General features: G+C 41.4%; 1 protein-coding gene and 1 pseudogene across 2 annotated transcripts in view; one reads left to right on the plus strand and one right to left on the minus strand.

Moving 5' to 3' along the window:
* LOC309629083 (centromere protein U pseudogene) overlaps positions 1–16,796 on the plus strand; it is a 385,624-nt pseudogene that overhangs the window by 41,290 nt on the left and 327,538 nt on the right. The window lies entirely within an intron of this gene.
* EFHB (EF-hand domain family member B) overlaps positions 190–16,796 on the minus strand; it is a 55,047-nt gene continuing 38,440 nt past the window's right edge. The window contains exons 9-13 of the mRNA XM_082392855.1: positions 16,618–16,784; positions 10,360–10,567; positions 7,170–7,382; positions 5,110–5,291; positions 190–2,073 (exon numbers count right to left, since the gene is read on the minus strand). Of these exons, the coding sequence (XP_082248981.1) occupies positions 1,900–2,073; positions 5,110–5,291; positions 7,170–7,382; positions 10,360–10,567; positions 16,618–16,784 (944 nt within the window). The 3' untranslated portion in view covers positions 190–1,899. The remainder of the gene's footprint in view (positions 2,074–5,109; positions 5,292–7,169; positions 7,383–10,359; positions 10,568–16,617; positions 16,785–16,796) is intronic.

Consider the following 16,796-nt stretch of genomic DNA (forward strand, 5'->3'; position numbering starts at 1 on the left):
GATAGATAGATAGAGACATAGAGACATAGAGACATAGAGACATAGATAGAGACATAGATAGAGACATAGGTAGGTAGATGGATGGATAGATAAATAGATACGAAGATAGATGGATAGATAGAGACATATATAGGTATGTAGGTAGGTGGATGGATGGATGGATGGATAGATAGGAAAATAGATGATAGATAGATTGGTAGGTAAATAGATAGATAGATAGAGACATAGATAGAGACATAGATAGAGACATAGGTAGGTAGATGGATGGATAGATAAATAGATACGAAGATAGATGGATAGAGACATATATAGGTATGTAGGTAGGTGGATGGATGGATGGATGGATAGATAGGAAAATAGATGATAGATAGATCAGTAGGTAAATAGATAGATAGATAGATAGATAGATAGATAGATAGATAGATAGATGATAGATAGATAGATGATAGATAGATAGATGATAGATAGATAGATAGACAGACAGATGATAGATAGATAGATGATAGATAGATAGATAGATAGATAGATAGATAGATAGATAGATAGATAGATAGGCAGGGAAATAGATAGATAGATGTAGATGTGCTTGTAAATGTTCTTTGGGAAGGGTGGGGATCCCCGATCTGTAGCATGTGTTGGTTTGCTTAGTGTAAATACTCTCACTGTAGCTGGTTTCAGGCTACCAACATGGGGTCACGGACGCAGTGCTGGGAAGAAATGCCCCCAGTTGACCGCAGTGGACGGTAGGCGCAGGCTGCAGCCCACCCCTGCATAATTCTTCGTGCTACTTGTGCAAATCTTCTGGAAGTCTAAAATCATTTCAAAATAAAAAGTTAAAATTTTTCACATAAATTACCTATAAAATAAATGGATTATACAAATTTTCCCTAGGGATTGGGTAAAGCAATCTTTTGAACCTCAGTTGTTTGTTGTTTTTTTTTTAAGTAACAGTAGCCTACAGAATAACCACAACATCTAAGTTAAAGAGTAATTTTTTTAGACTAAAAGACAAAAACCAAACAACAAAATGTGAAGGTCTATCACAGAGAAATACCGGTAGAATACATGCTATTGATCATTCAATTCATCAAGTGATATTGCTGAGAAAGCTTCGGTCATGGATTCAACCCACCCTGGGGCTTTCCTGATGCACAGAAAGAACACGCTGGACCCGGCTCCCACTTCCCCATCACCATCCGGATCTCAGCCCGCCCAGGCATCACATTTGTATATCAAAGAGCCGAGGCAGGAGGGAGGGAATGATTCAGCACAATTTGCTACAATAACTCTCTAAAGCTACATCTAACAGTGTGGTCAGCTATGTCCTCTTCAGATACTCCAAGGACAATATGCTTTTCTGGCCATAAAAAGATGTGAAAAGCTACCAGACATCATGTCGTTGTTGGAACTCAAGTTTTTATTCCCAAAATTCTGCTCCTTGTGATTAAGTCTGTTTTCCCCAGGTGCTGACAGAGACTTAAAAGCCCATTAAGCTTCAGTTGTGTCACAGTGACACCTAAAGAGAAAAATAACAAAATGTTGAAGGCAGAATTTTGTGAACCTGGTATCACAAACCAGACTTTGAATATCAGGCCACCCACTCAAACATAGCATTCTTAAGCACACTAAACATGACAAACTTCCAGCATCATTCTGAGCTATGCCTTTGGTGAGCTTAAAGGTTAACTCCAAGTGCTTGGCAAATTCTTTGGTGCTTTATAGAAAACAAGAAAATAAAGTTTAAAGTCCAAGATCTCATTTATTAGCAACGCATCCAGGCATATAAGCCCTATGACAGTGATTGCTGAATTATAATATCTAAAACCAGAATGGACTGAACATTTTAGATGAACACGGATTTAACAATTCTTTGGTGTAAATGAATGAACTCCACAAAGATCACACAGCTGTTTTGCACTTGGTCCAGTCTGCGTGTTGTAACTCATTCAGAACATTTCTGATATTCTCAACACAAACTTCTCCCCGGTGATGTTTTTCTGATGCAAGATTCCATACATTTTCAAATTCATCCTCCGAAAGCTTGACACCAATGTTACATAATATCTCTGCAATCTAGGGGAAAAAAAAAAAAACTTTGAAAGTCAGGTTAATATTTATGTGTTTTTCAGTTTGTATTTTCAAAAATATCTTTATAATATCTAAGACTATGGACATTTATCCCCAAAAAAGATGTGTGCATGTGTGTGTGTGGTGGGGGAGGAGGGCTTATTACGTATAATAAGCCAATATTAAAATTCCAGTACCTTCAGCTCAGGAATCGTTTTGCTAATATGAATGAATATGAGCATGTTCAACTCTACTAGCCAGTATACAAAATTACTTTCAACTCTAAGTGTTTCTGTTTATTTTAAAGGGAGGTGGCCAAATTCAAGCAGAAAGGGTAAAAGAGTTAAAGCTAGAAGACTTGCTGGATTTGATTTCCATCCCAGTCACCTCTTATGTACGTTATCTAAACCCCTTGCATATTAGTTTCTCTTCTTTAAAATAAGAATATTTATGGGACTTCCCTGGCGGTCCAGTGTGCTTCCACTGCAGGGGACACACGTTCGATCCCTGGTCGGGGAACTAAGATCCCACGAGCCACGTGGCCAAAAGATAAAGAACATTTATGGAATGTCTCTAACTGGCCTGTTGTAAACTTTAATTATAGCTGGGGGTGTGCAAATGTCGGAGAGATAGTGCATGCGCGAGCAAGTGAGCAGACTAAAATCTGAGCGTATTGAAAACCAGCAAACTTTGGTTATTAATCATCTCTCTTCAGTGATAATTAGTAAAAGAGATAAAGGGAGGGGGGAAACATGCTTTATATGTCCCAGGGAAAATATAAGAAAGGAAAGATAAGAACCGGTAGTGGGAAGAAATATTAGAATGAGTAGAGGGAAGAAAAGATTTGAAAAAAAAAAAAAAAATGAAACTAAATTTAAAAGAGGAAAGACATTTACTATGAAGCATACAGGAGGGAAGCAAAGAGGGAAATGGAATGAAAGGTTAGACAGTGAATAGGAAAGCCAAAGAAATAGAAGAGCTGCAGAATACCTCTATTAAACTAAATCTTAACAATTAAAAGGTCCCCTAGATATGATGTGCCTTGTGGGAAATTAACAATATAATCAAATACACTTGAAATTCAGGAGATCCGTGCTGTCGGGGGCAGCAGCTACACAGCAGAAGCGCCTCAAGGCACCCGTGTATAGTTGCTATTTTCCTCCACCCAGTGACAGGTAAAGAAAATCCCTGCAGGGACTTTCCTGGCGGTCCAGTGGTTAAGACTCCACGCTTCCACTGTAGGGGTCTCGGGTTCGATCCCTGGTCAGGGAACTAAGATCCCGCATGCCATGTGGTGCAGCCAAAACAAAACAAAAAAATGTCCCTGCAGAGCGAAGCCCTGAGGTGCGTTCTTGGGCAGCCCAGCCCTTCTCCCCTGCTTCCTTCCCAACTCTTTGGGAGGCATTCCTACCCTCGTTCAGCTTTCCATCCTCCTGTACTGATTAGCTAACACTTTTACAGAAACCCATCTACTCTCAAGGTGACGTTATTACTCCAACCAGGTCTCTGGGTTCTTTTTTTTTTTATTATTTTCTTAGTAGACTTTATTTTTTAGAGCAGTTTTAGGTTTCTAGAAAAATAGAGCAGAAATTATAGAGAGTTCCTGTATGCTCTATCACTTGACCCCTCTTTTCCCCTGTTAGTAACATCTTGCATTAGTGCGGTATATTTGTTACAGTTGATGAGCCAATATTGATACATTATTATTAACCAAAGTCCATAGTTCACGTGAGGGTTCACTCTCTGTGTTGCATAATCTATGGGTTTTGACAAATGTATAATAACACGTATCCACCATTATGGTATCATACAAAATAGTTTCACTGCCCTAAAGATCCTCTGTGCTGCACCTATTCATCCTTCCCTTTTTCTCTCCAACTCTCTGGCAACCAACGGTCTTTCTACTTTCTCCATTGTTTTGCCTTTTCTAGAATGTCATTTAGTTGGAATACTATATGTGCAGGCCTCTGGGTTCTTACTTCCTACCTAGAATTGTGAGATAAAGGATGACTTCCTAGTTAAAAGAATTTTAGGCATCAGGAAACAAGCAGGAGATTTTTGTTTCTTTTGGTGGCCCTGAAGCCCTATTTCATAGGCCCTTTAGAGTGACTGAGGGAAGAGAAAATACAGTCTGCAAATGTCTCTTCTCTGACCCTCTGTGGTGGATCCTGGGTTCCTTCTTTGGGACCAGCCAGCAGGCATCTCCCTCTGAGTTTCTCCCCTCCTCTCCCCCACCGCAGTGGAAATGAATCATTGGAATGAATCTGTTACTAAGTTTGCAAGTTTGCAAGCCATCAACCCTGCATGTGAAGTCCCAGAAAGCATCACACATCTGTTCACATCATTTCTAGCTCTGGATTTGAAAGTTCGAAGAAGCAATTGCTCCCTTGATCACAGCCTGCTTTCCACAATGGCAGATCTAGACAGGCTGCTCTGACCAAGACCTGCCATTACTCCTCGGCCCTCAGAACCCCAATGGCTATTCTGGCCTAGCCGGTTGCACCTGCTTTATAACCAACCTAGGAAGAAAATCACCTGGGGCATGAAGACCATGTTTACTGAGTGAAAAAACAAGATACATGGGCTGACACGTGGCAACAAGACAGAACATTTTAAATCAGTGCTTGTTGCAGATAATCTGAGATAGTAGCTCATAAGGATGCAGAGTGGCCCTCCTCACTCTTACTCTTTGGTTTTGGAGACCCACGACCACAAGGGTACTTACACAAGGAAGGGACTGAGCCTCTTTGCTTTTACTCAATGAAGAATAGTGTTGAATATCTTAGGAAAACATTTTTCTTTTTATACATAGGTCATAGTGAATATATGATGTGAGTGTAATGCTTCTTATTAGAGTAAATTCTACTTCAAGAATTGTACCAAATATCACAACCAAATTGAACATTATCCTCAAGAATCCTAATTCGGGGAGGGGGGCGGGGTGCCCCTGATGACTTTTGTAATATAAACGCTCAAGCAAATAAACATTTCCACCTTTGTGTGTAGTTGGCCTTTCAACCCTTTTGAAATCACATGTTGTACCTCTTTTTTGGATCTGGTCTTGAAGAAGTCTCTTTCAAACAATCCTTTCTGGCCAAAGATGGTAGGATGCAGCAATGAATAGGCATTTCCCTCTTCACCATAATTGGTTCTGTCACTGATGCGGCGAATCTGGGGGGCGGGAATATCGGACCGAATGGTTGGAACACCGTAGATGGGATAACCTAGGACATGGATGGGGGAGGAAAACAGACATTCTAAATACAGCCGCCACCAACCATGTGGCTACTGAGCACTGGAAATGTGGCTAGTCCAAACTGAGCTCTGCTCTGAGTGTAAAATACACAATTCCAAAGATGTAGTACCCAAAAAAAGAATGTGAGACATTTAATTAATCATTTTATATTGATTCCTTGTTGAGATGATAGTACTTTGGAGATACATATTGTACATAAAATATATATATATACTATTTAAAAAATGTTTTTTTCTTTTGGCCATGCCACGCAGCATTCAGGAACTTAGTTCCCTGACCAGGGATTGAACCCGGGCCTCGGCAGTGAAAACACCAAGCCCTAACCACTGGACTGCCAGGGAATTCCCAATATACTATTAAAGTTAATATCACCTGTTTCCTTCTTCTTAATGTGGCTACTAAAATTTTTTAAATACATATGACACCAGGACTTCTCTGGTGGCACAGTGGTTAAGAATCCACTTGCCAATACAGGAGACACAGGTTCGAGCCCTGGTCCAGGAAGATCCCACATGCCGCGGAGCAGCTAAGCCCGTGGGCCACAACGACTGAGCCTGAGCTCCAGAGCCTGCAAGGCACAACTACTGAAGCCCGCGCGCCTAGAGCCCACGCTCTGCAACAAGAGAAGCCACCTCAATGAGAAGCCCACGCACCACAATGAAGAGTAGCCCCTGCTCGCCACAACTAGAGAAGGCCTGCACGCAGCAAGGAAGCCCCAACGCAGCCAAAAATAAATAATAAATTAAAAAAAAAAAACATACAACACCAGTTGTATTTCTATTGGGCAACACTATTCCAAAGCAAGTAGCAAGCTCTCATCACAACAGAATGTAAAGCATGTCTATGAAATCCAAGAAAAATATGTAAGAAAAATATGTTAAGAAAAATATGTAAATCCTTAATCATGGCCTTAGTCCAAAAAAGGGATCTTGACCAATGTAAAAGAGTCTTTCTAAATTCATCATGCTTGATATTGAGATCTGGGCAGTTGTGGGTTGAACTGTATCCTCCACAGACTTTTATGTTAAAGTCCTAACCCTTAGTACCTCAGGAGGTGGCCTTATTTGGAAAGAGGGTCATTGCAGGAATAATTAATTAAGATGAGGTTATACGGGAGAAGGGTGGACCCTTAGTCCAATATGACTGGAGTCCTTATAAAAAGGGGACATTGGGACACAGCTGCTCACACAGGAGAACATCAGATGAAGATGAAGGCAGAGATCAAGCTGGTGCAGCAGAAGCTGTGTAGCACCAAAGACTGCCGGCAAACCCCCAGAATCCAGGATAGGGCCTGGAGCAGATTTTCCCTCACAGCGCTCAGAAGGAAGCCATCCTGCCAACACCTTGATCTCGGACTTCCAGCCATCATGAGATGATCAATTTCTGCTGTTTAGCCATTCAGTTTGTGGTATTTGTTATGATAGCCCTAGCAGACTAACAGACGGGGAATAAAGATGTAAGGAACCGTTCTGTAAGAACTCTTCAAATATTTGAAGGCAAATCTGTTTGTAGCTAAGAATCACGTGGTTCCAAAGTCTCCTAGCACTTGGTGAAGTCTGAATTCCAACGAGGTCTAACATTCTGGGTTCTGAGCTATGATGGTTTCAGTTTCATTAATACAGAGAGAATCATTTTACTTGGGTCACCATGAACACTAGTTCAATTCAGCCTACATTTGTTGAGCCCTCCTGGGTGCTTAGAATACAGAACTGAATGAAAGGTCCTGGACTTTGAGAAAGTTAGAGTCTAATAGAGGCTGGGGGACAATGCAAGGACAGACAAAGGACACTCCCCTTCTGTGTTTGTTGATCCTTTTAACACTCAGCAAATAATGTGACATACTCACAAGTAGAAGGAACAGCGCCTACAACTGCACTGATCTCCGAAGAAGTTGTCTTGTAGTGATTAGAAACTTTATCGCTTGGCCTCAGAAGTGTCCGCAGAGTCTTTTCTGAGCTCCCTGGCTCTTTCAAGACAATATCTTCTGGCTTTATCAGGAGAGCTGGTTCAGATTCTTCTACATTAGCCTCAGCAGGGTTTGCACAATCTGGTTTTCCACCTTCAAGCAAAGACGGAAAGGGGAAAAAAAGGTACAGGACAAAGTTACTACCTGGTGCTCACCCTGTAACAAGATGAGTTTTCCCATTTAGTCTCTTCTTGCTGGTGGAAACGGAGGCTGAGCTGGTGTAGACCCTCCGCTGACACCAGTAGCCACTGTGGAACTACAAGTTCAGGCCAAGGTCATACACCAGGAAATCTGAACAAGGTCTAATATTTTTGCTCACCACTTCGCTCGTTTTATGCTAGAATGAAGCTTTTAAATCTGAAACACCAAATGAAAACGGAGAACTTTTTTTTTTCTTTCCTCTTTTTTAAAATTAGAGCCTATTTTCATATTTGATTTGAACTACAGGATTACCAGAGTTGTTCCTAAGACTGTACCCTGGGGAGGGACAGGAGAAGAAATATTTGGAGCTGTAAATTCCGCACATACCTGATCGCGGTAGGGAGGGAGCCCCCATGCACTGTGACATTTGGAGAGGCGATGAGAGCTCGCTGTGAGCGCAGGAACCGATTCTATAAATAACTCCCTTCCAATCAGTGTATAAGAGAAAACCCTGAGGTACAACTGCGATTGTAAGATTCTGTTCTCTTTTGCAGATTTGCTTTGCTGAGTCAGTTCTGAAGTTGAGGAGGAAATTCCTGACACAGCTTTTTCACGGAGCCGCTAAGTACACAGCCAGCACTAGGCGGCGCTGTGGTCTCTCGAGCGCTGGAGGAACTCAAGGTGCTGGGCAAAGCCCAGCCCCGGTGACACAGGCGAAGGGTGCCCCAGTGCCAGATCGGTGTGGCAAACCAGAAAAGACAGGCCCATCTAAAGTCTGCACCCCCCGACTCAGCCCCTGCCAATCGCTTCCGTGAAAGCGTCGGGCCCAGTGTTCCAGACCCTCTGGACCCACTCCCTGCACCCACTCCCCACAAAAGGCAGAAATCTGGACCAAGTATGAAAAATAGTTTCTCAGAAAACTGCTCGAAAGCCCCTGCCTGAAAGGACGCGCCCCCTTTTCTCCAGCCGTCAACAGTAAGATGGAACTTGATATAAGAAAATTCCTGGCAATGCATTCCTGAGTCCCTTCTGACTGACCCACCAGCCACTGTCTTAGAAGAAGAGGAAAACCTCAAGAACTCCATTGAAAATGGCTGCTCAAGTCAGGACACCCCCAACCAGGAACAATTAGAAGAACCACGTGGTTTGAAAGCAGGCTTTTGTTTCCCCCACTGCTTCATGAGTTGTACCAAGAAGGAAAGTACTCTGTCACCCTCTATTTATTGCTGAGAGAACTAGGGTAGACTTGTTTTCTATAAAAAGCTTCATTAGGTAGAGACGATCCTCCTGTTCTCCTAGCGGACAGCAGAGAAAAGCCATCCCAGAAACCGGTAAGGGCTCCCGTGATCAGTAAAGCCCCAAGTGTGGTACTGGCTTTGCAGGAATAAAAGTGAAAACAGGAGTATCTTCACGTTTTAGAGGAGAGATATTCCAAGAGGAGATAAAAATGTAGACAATCTTTCAAATGTTAATCGTCTGTAAGAATCAAGACTTGAAAATTAAAGCAAACGAGGTATCATTATATAACAACTAAATCACAAGAATGTTTGAAATAACACTCAATGGTAGCAAGATTGGAGTAAAACCTTCTCACCACCGTGATTGATAAAATTGCAAATTGGTACAATCATTTAAAAAAGCATAATGAAAGAGGGAGTTACTTCTGGGACAAAAATAACATTCATAAGAAATGAGATATAATTAGAAACAGAAAGCTTTCTGAGAGATGATAATCATTATAGCGTCACCCATATTACTTTTAAAATATCTGGAAATAACCTAAGTTTTAAAAAGTGAGGAAATGGTTTAGTAATTCATAATACCTCAGCTTAAGGGAACTGAGAATGAAGTTTACAAAAACCATAAAAGTATCTCTTCATTCCATAGAAATTTGAGAACTAAGTTTTTTTTTTAGCCAAATAAAAATGGTACAGTCACCGTGATTTTAGCTATTTAAAAATATTTCCATACACAGACTTCCCTTGTGGCACAGTGGTTAAGAATCCGCCTGCCAATTCAGGGGACACAGTTTCGAGCCCTGGTCTGGGAAGATCCCACATGCCACGAAGCAACTAAGTCCGGGCATCACAACTACTGAGCCTGTGCTCTAGAGCCCACAAGCCACAACTACTGAGCCCGCGTGACACAACTACTGAAGCCTGTGCGCCTAGAGTCCGTGCTCCACAACAAGAGAAGCCACCGCAATAAGAAGCCTGTGTACCGCTACGAAGAATAGTCCTTGCTCACCACAAGTAGAGAAAGCCCGCATGCAGCAACAAAGACCCAACACAGCCAAAAATAAAATTAATTAATTAATTAATTTTAAAAACAAAGAACAAGCTTATAAAAAAAAACTTCCATACGCACACACACATATGTATATATGTATATCTATATATGGTTAGTGATGCAGGAAGATAATGTGTAAACATGAAGATATTTGAATAAAAGTAAAGATTATGTTTTTCCTTTTCTTAAAAAATTTAACAGATCAAATTCTATTTTACAGTTGACTTTTCCTGAGGGAAGGGAGCTAATTTCTCTAAGAAAATGGTTTTCAAACAGCTTTCTGAGGAACTCTCTTTCATATTTTGGGCTTCTGTGTAAATTGTTTTGCTTGTAATTGTTTTCTTTTGAATGAGTAATACACGGTTCCAAACTTAAAAGATACAAAAACATAGATTGAAAAGTGAGTCTCGCTGCCACTTTGACCCTCAGCAACCAGTGTCCCCTCCCCAGAAATAATAAATGTTATCAAATTCTTTCCTAACCTTCCACAGATATTCTATGCATAAAAACGAAAACAAATATATGTATATGTGCATATCTTTAAATATATAATATTAAAGTTGACAAGAGTCAAACTCCTAAGAAAAAGAACATACTAAAGTCCATTTAAGAATTTAGCAAGCCTTCAGAAATTAAATACCTTTAATAATGACCCTCTCTTCATACTCTTTAAAGGGGGTTTTATCTTTCCAGTTAAGAAAATTTGCAAATTCAAGGTAGTTAATCAGCCCGTCGTTATCCACATCACAGTATTCAAATAGCTGGTCCAGGAGCTTCTCATCTATGTGCACACTGGCCTGGTCACACGCTTCCTGAAGCTCAGCTTTATCTATGGCCCCATCTCCCTTCTGTTAGACACGAAGCAAAAAAAGATGACGTGAGCATTGTCTTCACGAGCAGAGTGGGCAACATCTGTTATTTCCTTTAAGAAAAAAAGAAAGAGCTCTATCACATAAATTCAAAGAATCGGTCCTATTTTTCACATAAGGAGAGTCAGATATTAAGCGAGATTTGTCCCCATCGTGTCCATCTGATGTGTGCGCGGTAATTTCAACCCTGGTTGGAGTGGAGTGTGGCTCACAGCCTTTGTTCATTTTAATATCTTTCTCATTAAATCATGTTGTTTACACTCAGGTTGAGCAGGCCTAAGCATGATTCGTGCTTGACATTTCATTTGACCAATGTTGTGTACTTTTGACAGCTTTCTGCAATTTTCAATGCTTTCAAAGTTGGTGTTCCAATTGGGCAGTCAGGGACTTCCCTGGTGGTCCAGTGGTTAGGACTCCACACTTTCACTCACGAGGGCCTGGGTTCAATCCCTGGTCAGGGAACTAAGATCCCACATGCCGCGCGGTATGGGAAAAAATTAAAAAGTCAACTGGGCAGTGATTGTCCTACACTCCATTGGCTGGTATAAAGAAGAAATTAGGGAAGTGGCTGCAGACCAAGCACAGAGAGTGGATTCAAAGGCAGCTGCCCCTGGATATTAACGCTCCCGTCAACAAGAGGATTCACTCAGATTCATCCTGGAAGCGGGAGGAGGGGAAGTTTCCACCGCTTTCAGACAACAGTTAGAGACAGAAGCACCTACGCTGAGCATGAAAGGAGGGAAATTTAGAAAGGCTCTGGGCAGAACCCGACTGATTCTCTTGTGGGGTGAGGGGCCGGAGCACATAATGCTTGTTAAGGAAGAATGGCCAGAGCTGGGCGTCTTACCACTCAGCCCTACTGCAGCCCGTCAAGCCAAACTTAGATCCGTCCGAGATGACAGGGAAAGGTCCCAGTGTTTTCAAAGTGGGTGCCAGCTGCTATAAGGGAGCTTTGGCCTTCTCAGAGAGAGTTCCCCGATATAGTTAAACTTCCAAGGGAAAACATAAATGACTCACTAACAATCAGCTCCTAGGCCCAGGGATGGATTCACAATGCTGGTGAAGGCAATCCCCTTGAGAACAAGAAACTGACCCAGTGATTTTTAGATCAATTCCTGCAGCCAGACCCATAGGCCTGGAGAATGTTCCTAACCCCCATGTTGAAACAGAATGAGAATTTAAAATATATTATATGGGCAGGGAGCTGCAATGCCCTGGATTAAAGTAGACTGCTTTATGAAAGTCTCTGCTGCCAGCCCAAGTCAACCAAAACTACGAGCCCCACAGCCCTAACTGAAAAGCAAGGGGGAGGTGGTGGGCTGTTGAATCGAGGGTCCCCAAACCTGAAAAAGATGGTGGCGATAATGAAAGAAAATGCTTCTTATTCACTGGGTACAGAGCCACTCCTGCCTCTGCAGCCCTGACGTTTCCCTCCCCCCATACCCCAACCTCAGCTGTTCTAAGGAGAACTAAGTATGGGACAAGATCTCCTTGTCCCCAAGGGGGATCACAGGCCACAAGTATCTGTCCCAGTATGTTGTGGAACTTCAGGGGGGTGGAGACTGAAACTACTACGGCTTCATTGGCTATGGGTGCCAAAGTCGTCACCCTACTGAGTGTGCAGCAAGAAGAGATGTCAGGAATCAGCTGGTGGGGTTTGGGCAGGGTTTGTTCAAAGTGGAGAAGGAAAGTTAACAATATATTATTTCTGTGGCTTCCACTGCTGGATGTGTCAATTGGTATTGATGCTTTCCATACCTGTCTTATGAATGTTCAGGCACTTATGATCAAGAGAAGCCACATGGAGAGAATGCTAGTACCTTTGGGGCCCCTCAACCCTCATGACCCCTTTGAGCTGCAAGTCTCTATGAATAATTATTTCACCACGTAGAGCCGCTGGGCCTGGTTCACTAACCTGAAACCCAATGGTCTTCACTGGTCTGCTGTGGCTTTCAACCTCAGTGAGAGCTAAGGACCAAAAAAGGGCATAGTCACTCTACTCAGTGGGCAGAACTCAAGGTTATTATCACAGCTCTGGCCAATACTGCCATTGATGAATCTGTTATATTTTTACTGACTCTTGGACTGTTGCCAATGGCCTGCCTGCTTGGTTGCCACTTAGAAAACTACAGACTGGGGACTTCCCTGGCAGTCCAGTGGTTAGGACTCCATGCTTCCAATGCAGGGGGCATGGGTTCGATCCCTGGTCAGGGAACTAAGACCCTACATGCCGCCCAGCATGGCCAAAAGTATAGAAAATTAAAAAATTTTAAATTTAAAAAATTTAAAAAAAGAACACTACAGATTGGAAGATTAAAGACACCTCTTTTTGAGACAGAAAACTATGGATCAACAGAGGAATGGATAAAGAAGATGTGGTACATATATACAATGGAATAAAAATGAACAAAATAATGCCATTTGCAGCAACATGGATGGACCTAGAGATTGTCATACTGAGTGACATAAATCAGACACAGAAAGACAAATATCATATGATATCACTTATATGTGGATCTAAAAAAGAAGGGGGTACAAATGAACTTATTTGCAAAACAGAAATAGCATCACGAATGTAGAAAACAAACTTATGGTTACCAGGGAATGGGGGGAAAGGATAAATTGGGAGATTGGGATTGACATATACACACTACTATATATAAAATAGATAACTAATAAGAACCTGCTGTATAGCACAGGGAACTCTACTCAATACTCTGTAATGACCTACATGGGGAAAGAATCTAAAACAAAAAGTGTGGATATATGTATATGTATAACTGACTCACTTTGCTGTACACCTGAAACTAACATATTATAAATCAACTGTACTCCAATAAAAAAAAGAAAAAAGAAAAAAGAAAACTATGGAAACAAATCACAGCTGCTGAGTGAACCATCCAGGTAATTCATATAGATGCCCAGGATAAGGGTCCATCCTCCGATGTGGATGACAGGAATCAAGCTTTGGATTGAGCCTGCACCACCCAGGTTGCACCATCGCTGCCTGGATCCATCCTTGTAGCAGACATGACAATAAATGCACCATTAGACCAGGTGCCAAAAAAGCAGTCGACGTTTCTGAGGCAGAGGCTACCACCACATGCCTAACTTGTGACTCCTGCAACAAGCTGACCCATTTGTCTCATGGTGAGGGAGGACACATCACACACAAGGCATTGCCCCATGCTCCTGGCATACTGACTACATGAACCTTAGTCCCCACTCAGAGCTATTGATGGTGCATCTCTCTGTTGACACATTTTCAAGTTATAGAATTGCTATTTCAATCCGATGAGCCAGCTCCAGACACAAAAGTATGGCCCATGCAATTCATCTGAGTCACGTGCTTTGTTTTCTGGACCACTTTCGGTCTGACAGTGGCGTGACTTATAGCACAAAGGCTACTCAACAATGAGCTGTTAGTCAAGGTATTCAATGAACCTTTTCTGCTCCCAACCATCCACAGCAGTCTGGTATTACTGAGCTTTGGAACAGCCTTTTCAAAAACCACCTCCCTTCCTCACCAGCTCTCAGCTCACACGTCTTAGTAAACCAGTTTTGTCAATGAATTCAACTGTCCCCCAGAAGGAATCATCCCATCTCAGCTACTTCCTGGATAATAAGCAGAATAAAAGGAGTTGGAATTATAGATACCTATTTTGAAAATCTGAGACTCTGCTGTGACCATTATTGGACATGATGAGTCTTTATTTTTTCCCCCCGCTTTAGATTTTAAGTTCCCTGAGTTAAAAGCCTGCACATGATCTGGGATAATGTTTGATGTGCTGGGAGTGTTCAACAAATAACAGAATTAATCCTCTAAGCCAAGAAGAGTCATTTAGGAAATCACAGTTTATTTGTTCTGTTTTGTCTTGCTTTTCAATTAAATTAAATCTGGGCATTCAATAGTATAAGATTCAAATCATCAAAAACAATCCTACAGCTGTACTAGGAAGACCCACGTCTTATTACCCACTCAGGAAAAAAAAAAGCTCCTCAAGGACACTGAACACTACATTGTACATATTAAAAGTTAACTATTTAAAAGGTATATCAGCATTAACTAATTCTCAGTAATTTCCTCCTGCTTAATTTAATTTTATCATAAGGAACGTGCCTGGTGGTTCACTGAGATCATCGACAGCTATTAAGATGATCGTCTTGACTATGATTACATTTAACATGAGGAATTTTAGAAAGAGGAGCACTACACATCCCGCTCGTTTTCCTTATTCACTTTACTACCATGTAAATTTCCCCAATATCATCTTCGTAGACACTTGGAGTTGAGTAAAGTTTAAAATATACTTGTTTTTGCTTACGTAATTTAATTCTGCAGAATAATTTTTAAATTACCTGTAAATAGCCATCGGTCTCTACTAAAAAACCAGAGAAACAGTTGAATACTTACATTTTCTTTAAACACAACTTTGTGAGAAATGTCGTTGGTGACTGATTGGTGTTTGTCCCGACATAATTAGTACAAACTTAACTGAGATATTTAACCCACTTTTTATTCACCAGTACATCACAGGCACACAGGCCCCTAATCTAAAATCAAATAAAACGAATGGGCTTAAAATGAATTAGCCAATGAGTGATCAAGATTTTTTTATAAGATAAAAATTGTGAGGTGTCACTTTTCTAAAACCGTACTCAGCGTTGGAATGGAGATAAGAATATTATCTTTTCCTTTCGAGATAAACTAAAATTATTCTGCTCTTTCTTTTCTTCTCCTATCAAGATTATGATGCACTACATCATCCTGGGTTTATTTATGAGCTTTTATTTGTTTATGTTAGACTCATTCTAAAACGGTTTGAGGCTGCCTAGAAAAAGAAGTACAATGAGAGCCAAAAAAGGTGAGGAAATCAGGGCAAAGAGAAAATAAAGTTGGACTAAAATAAGATGAAACCTGAAATAAAAAGAGTGCACAGAATTTGTGCTATAAGATCACGTTCACAAACTAGATGTGTTTCTCTGCGTTGGCTCTAAGCTTCCTGGCAGCCAAGTCAAAAAGGTATGCACGATTGGTCCAAAGTCATGCTGTACATGAAGTAAAAACAAACCAGATACTTAGACAAAGCACAGTTATGTGCTTTAGAAAGACTGGGTTTCCTTATAAAGAGGATGCATGTGACAAAAATAAATAACAGCCGCATGGACGTACTAATAAAAAATATGCCACGTTTCACAAATTGTTTGTGCAGTAGCGCTCCTTAGTGCAAGCCTAAGGCACTGTGCAGCTTGGTAAATCCTGTGATGGCCTAAAATGATGTCAGGTAATTATGCAGCCCCGGGTTGATCTGACTTGATCAAAGAATAAAATTTAGAGTAGCTTGAAAATTGAGTGATCTTGCTCTCAAAACTGAAACCACACCTGGTCCCCAGGGGAGAGCATTCTAAGCTTGACTTGGACCAGACTGACAATACCATGTGTACACATTCAGAGTGAGACAGAGACTGTCCATCCCCCAGGCTCCCAGCACACTCCAGTTTAATGATCTGCAACAGTGGTTCTCAAACCTGAACCTGCATCAGAATCACTGAAAAGCTTGTTAAAACACAATTGCTAGACCCCAACCTCAAATTCCTAATTCAGTAGGTCTGGGGTGGGCCTTAGGATGGCATCTCTAACATGTTCCCAGGTGATACTGATGATGGTGAAAGAACCACATTTTGACAATGCAGATCTACTCCAGCAAACTTTTTCTGTCAAGGGCCAAAAAGTAGATATCATAGGTTTTGCAAGCCATTCAGTCTCTGATGCACTACTCTACATGTGTAGTTGCAAAAACAGCCGTGGACAATACTTAAAACAAATGGGTATGCATATGATCCAGCAATCTCACTCCTGAGCATATATCCAAAGAAAACTCTAATTCAAAGAGATACATGCACCCCAATTTTTCAAAATATAGGCATGTAAAACTATTTACAAAAACAGGTGGTGGACTGGACTTGATCCTGATCTACACCATCCTGCTGGGACCTGTAAGCCCATGCATAGACCAAAAAAGCTTCACTTTACTACTGGCCTTGTCATAGTGTCTGAAGGCTGCCAGCAGAGTGTCAAAGTTTTGGTAGTTAACTTTCTTTAAGTGATGTCGCACTGCTGCAACCAGGGCTCTCTGTCTGTCCTTGCCTCGGAGATATTCTCCCGGAAGTCTTCTGTGGATGAGATCACCAGCTCCTATTGAAGACA

Source organism: Balaenoptera borealis (assembly GCF_965194805.1).
Source record: "Balaenoptera borealis genome assembly, chromosome: 5".
Taxonomy (NCBI): Eukaryota; Metazoa; Chordata; class Mammalia; order Artiodactyla; family Balaenopteridae; genus Balaenoptera; species Balaenoptera borealis.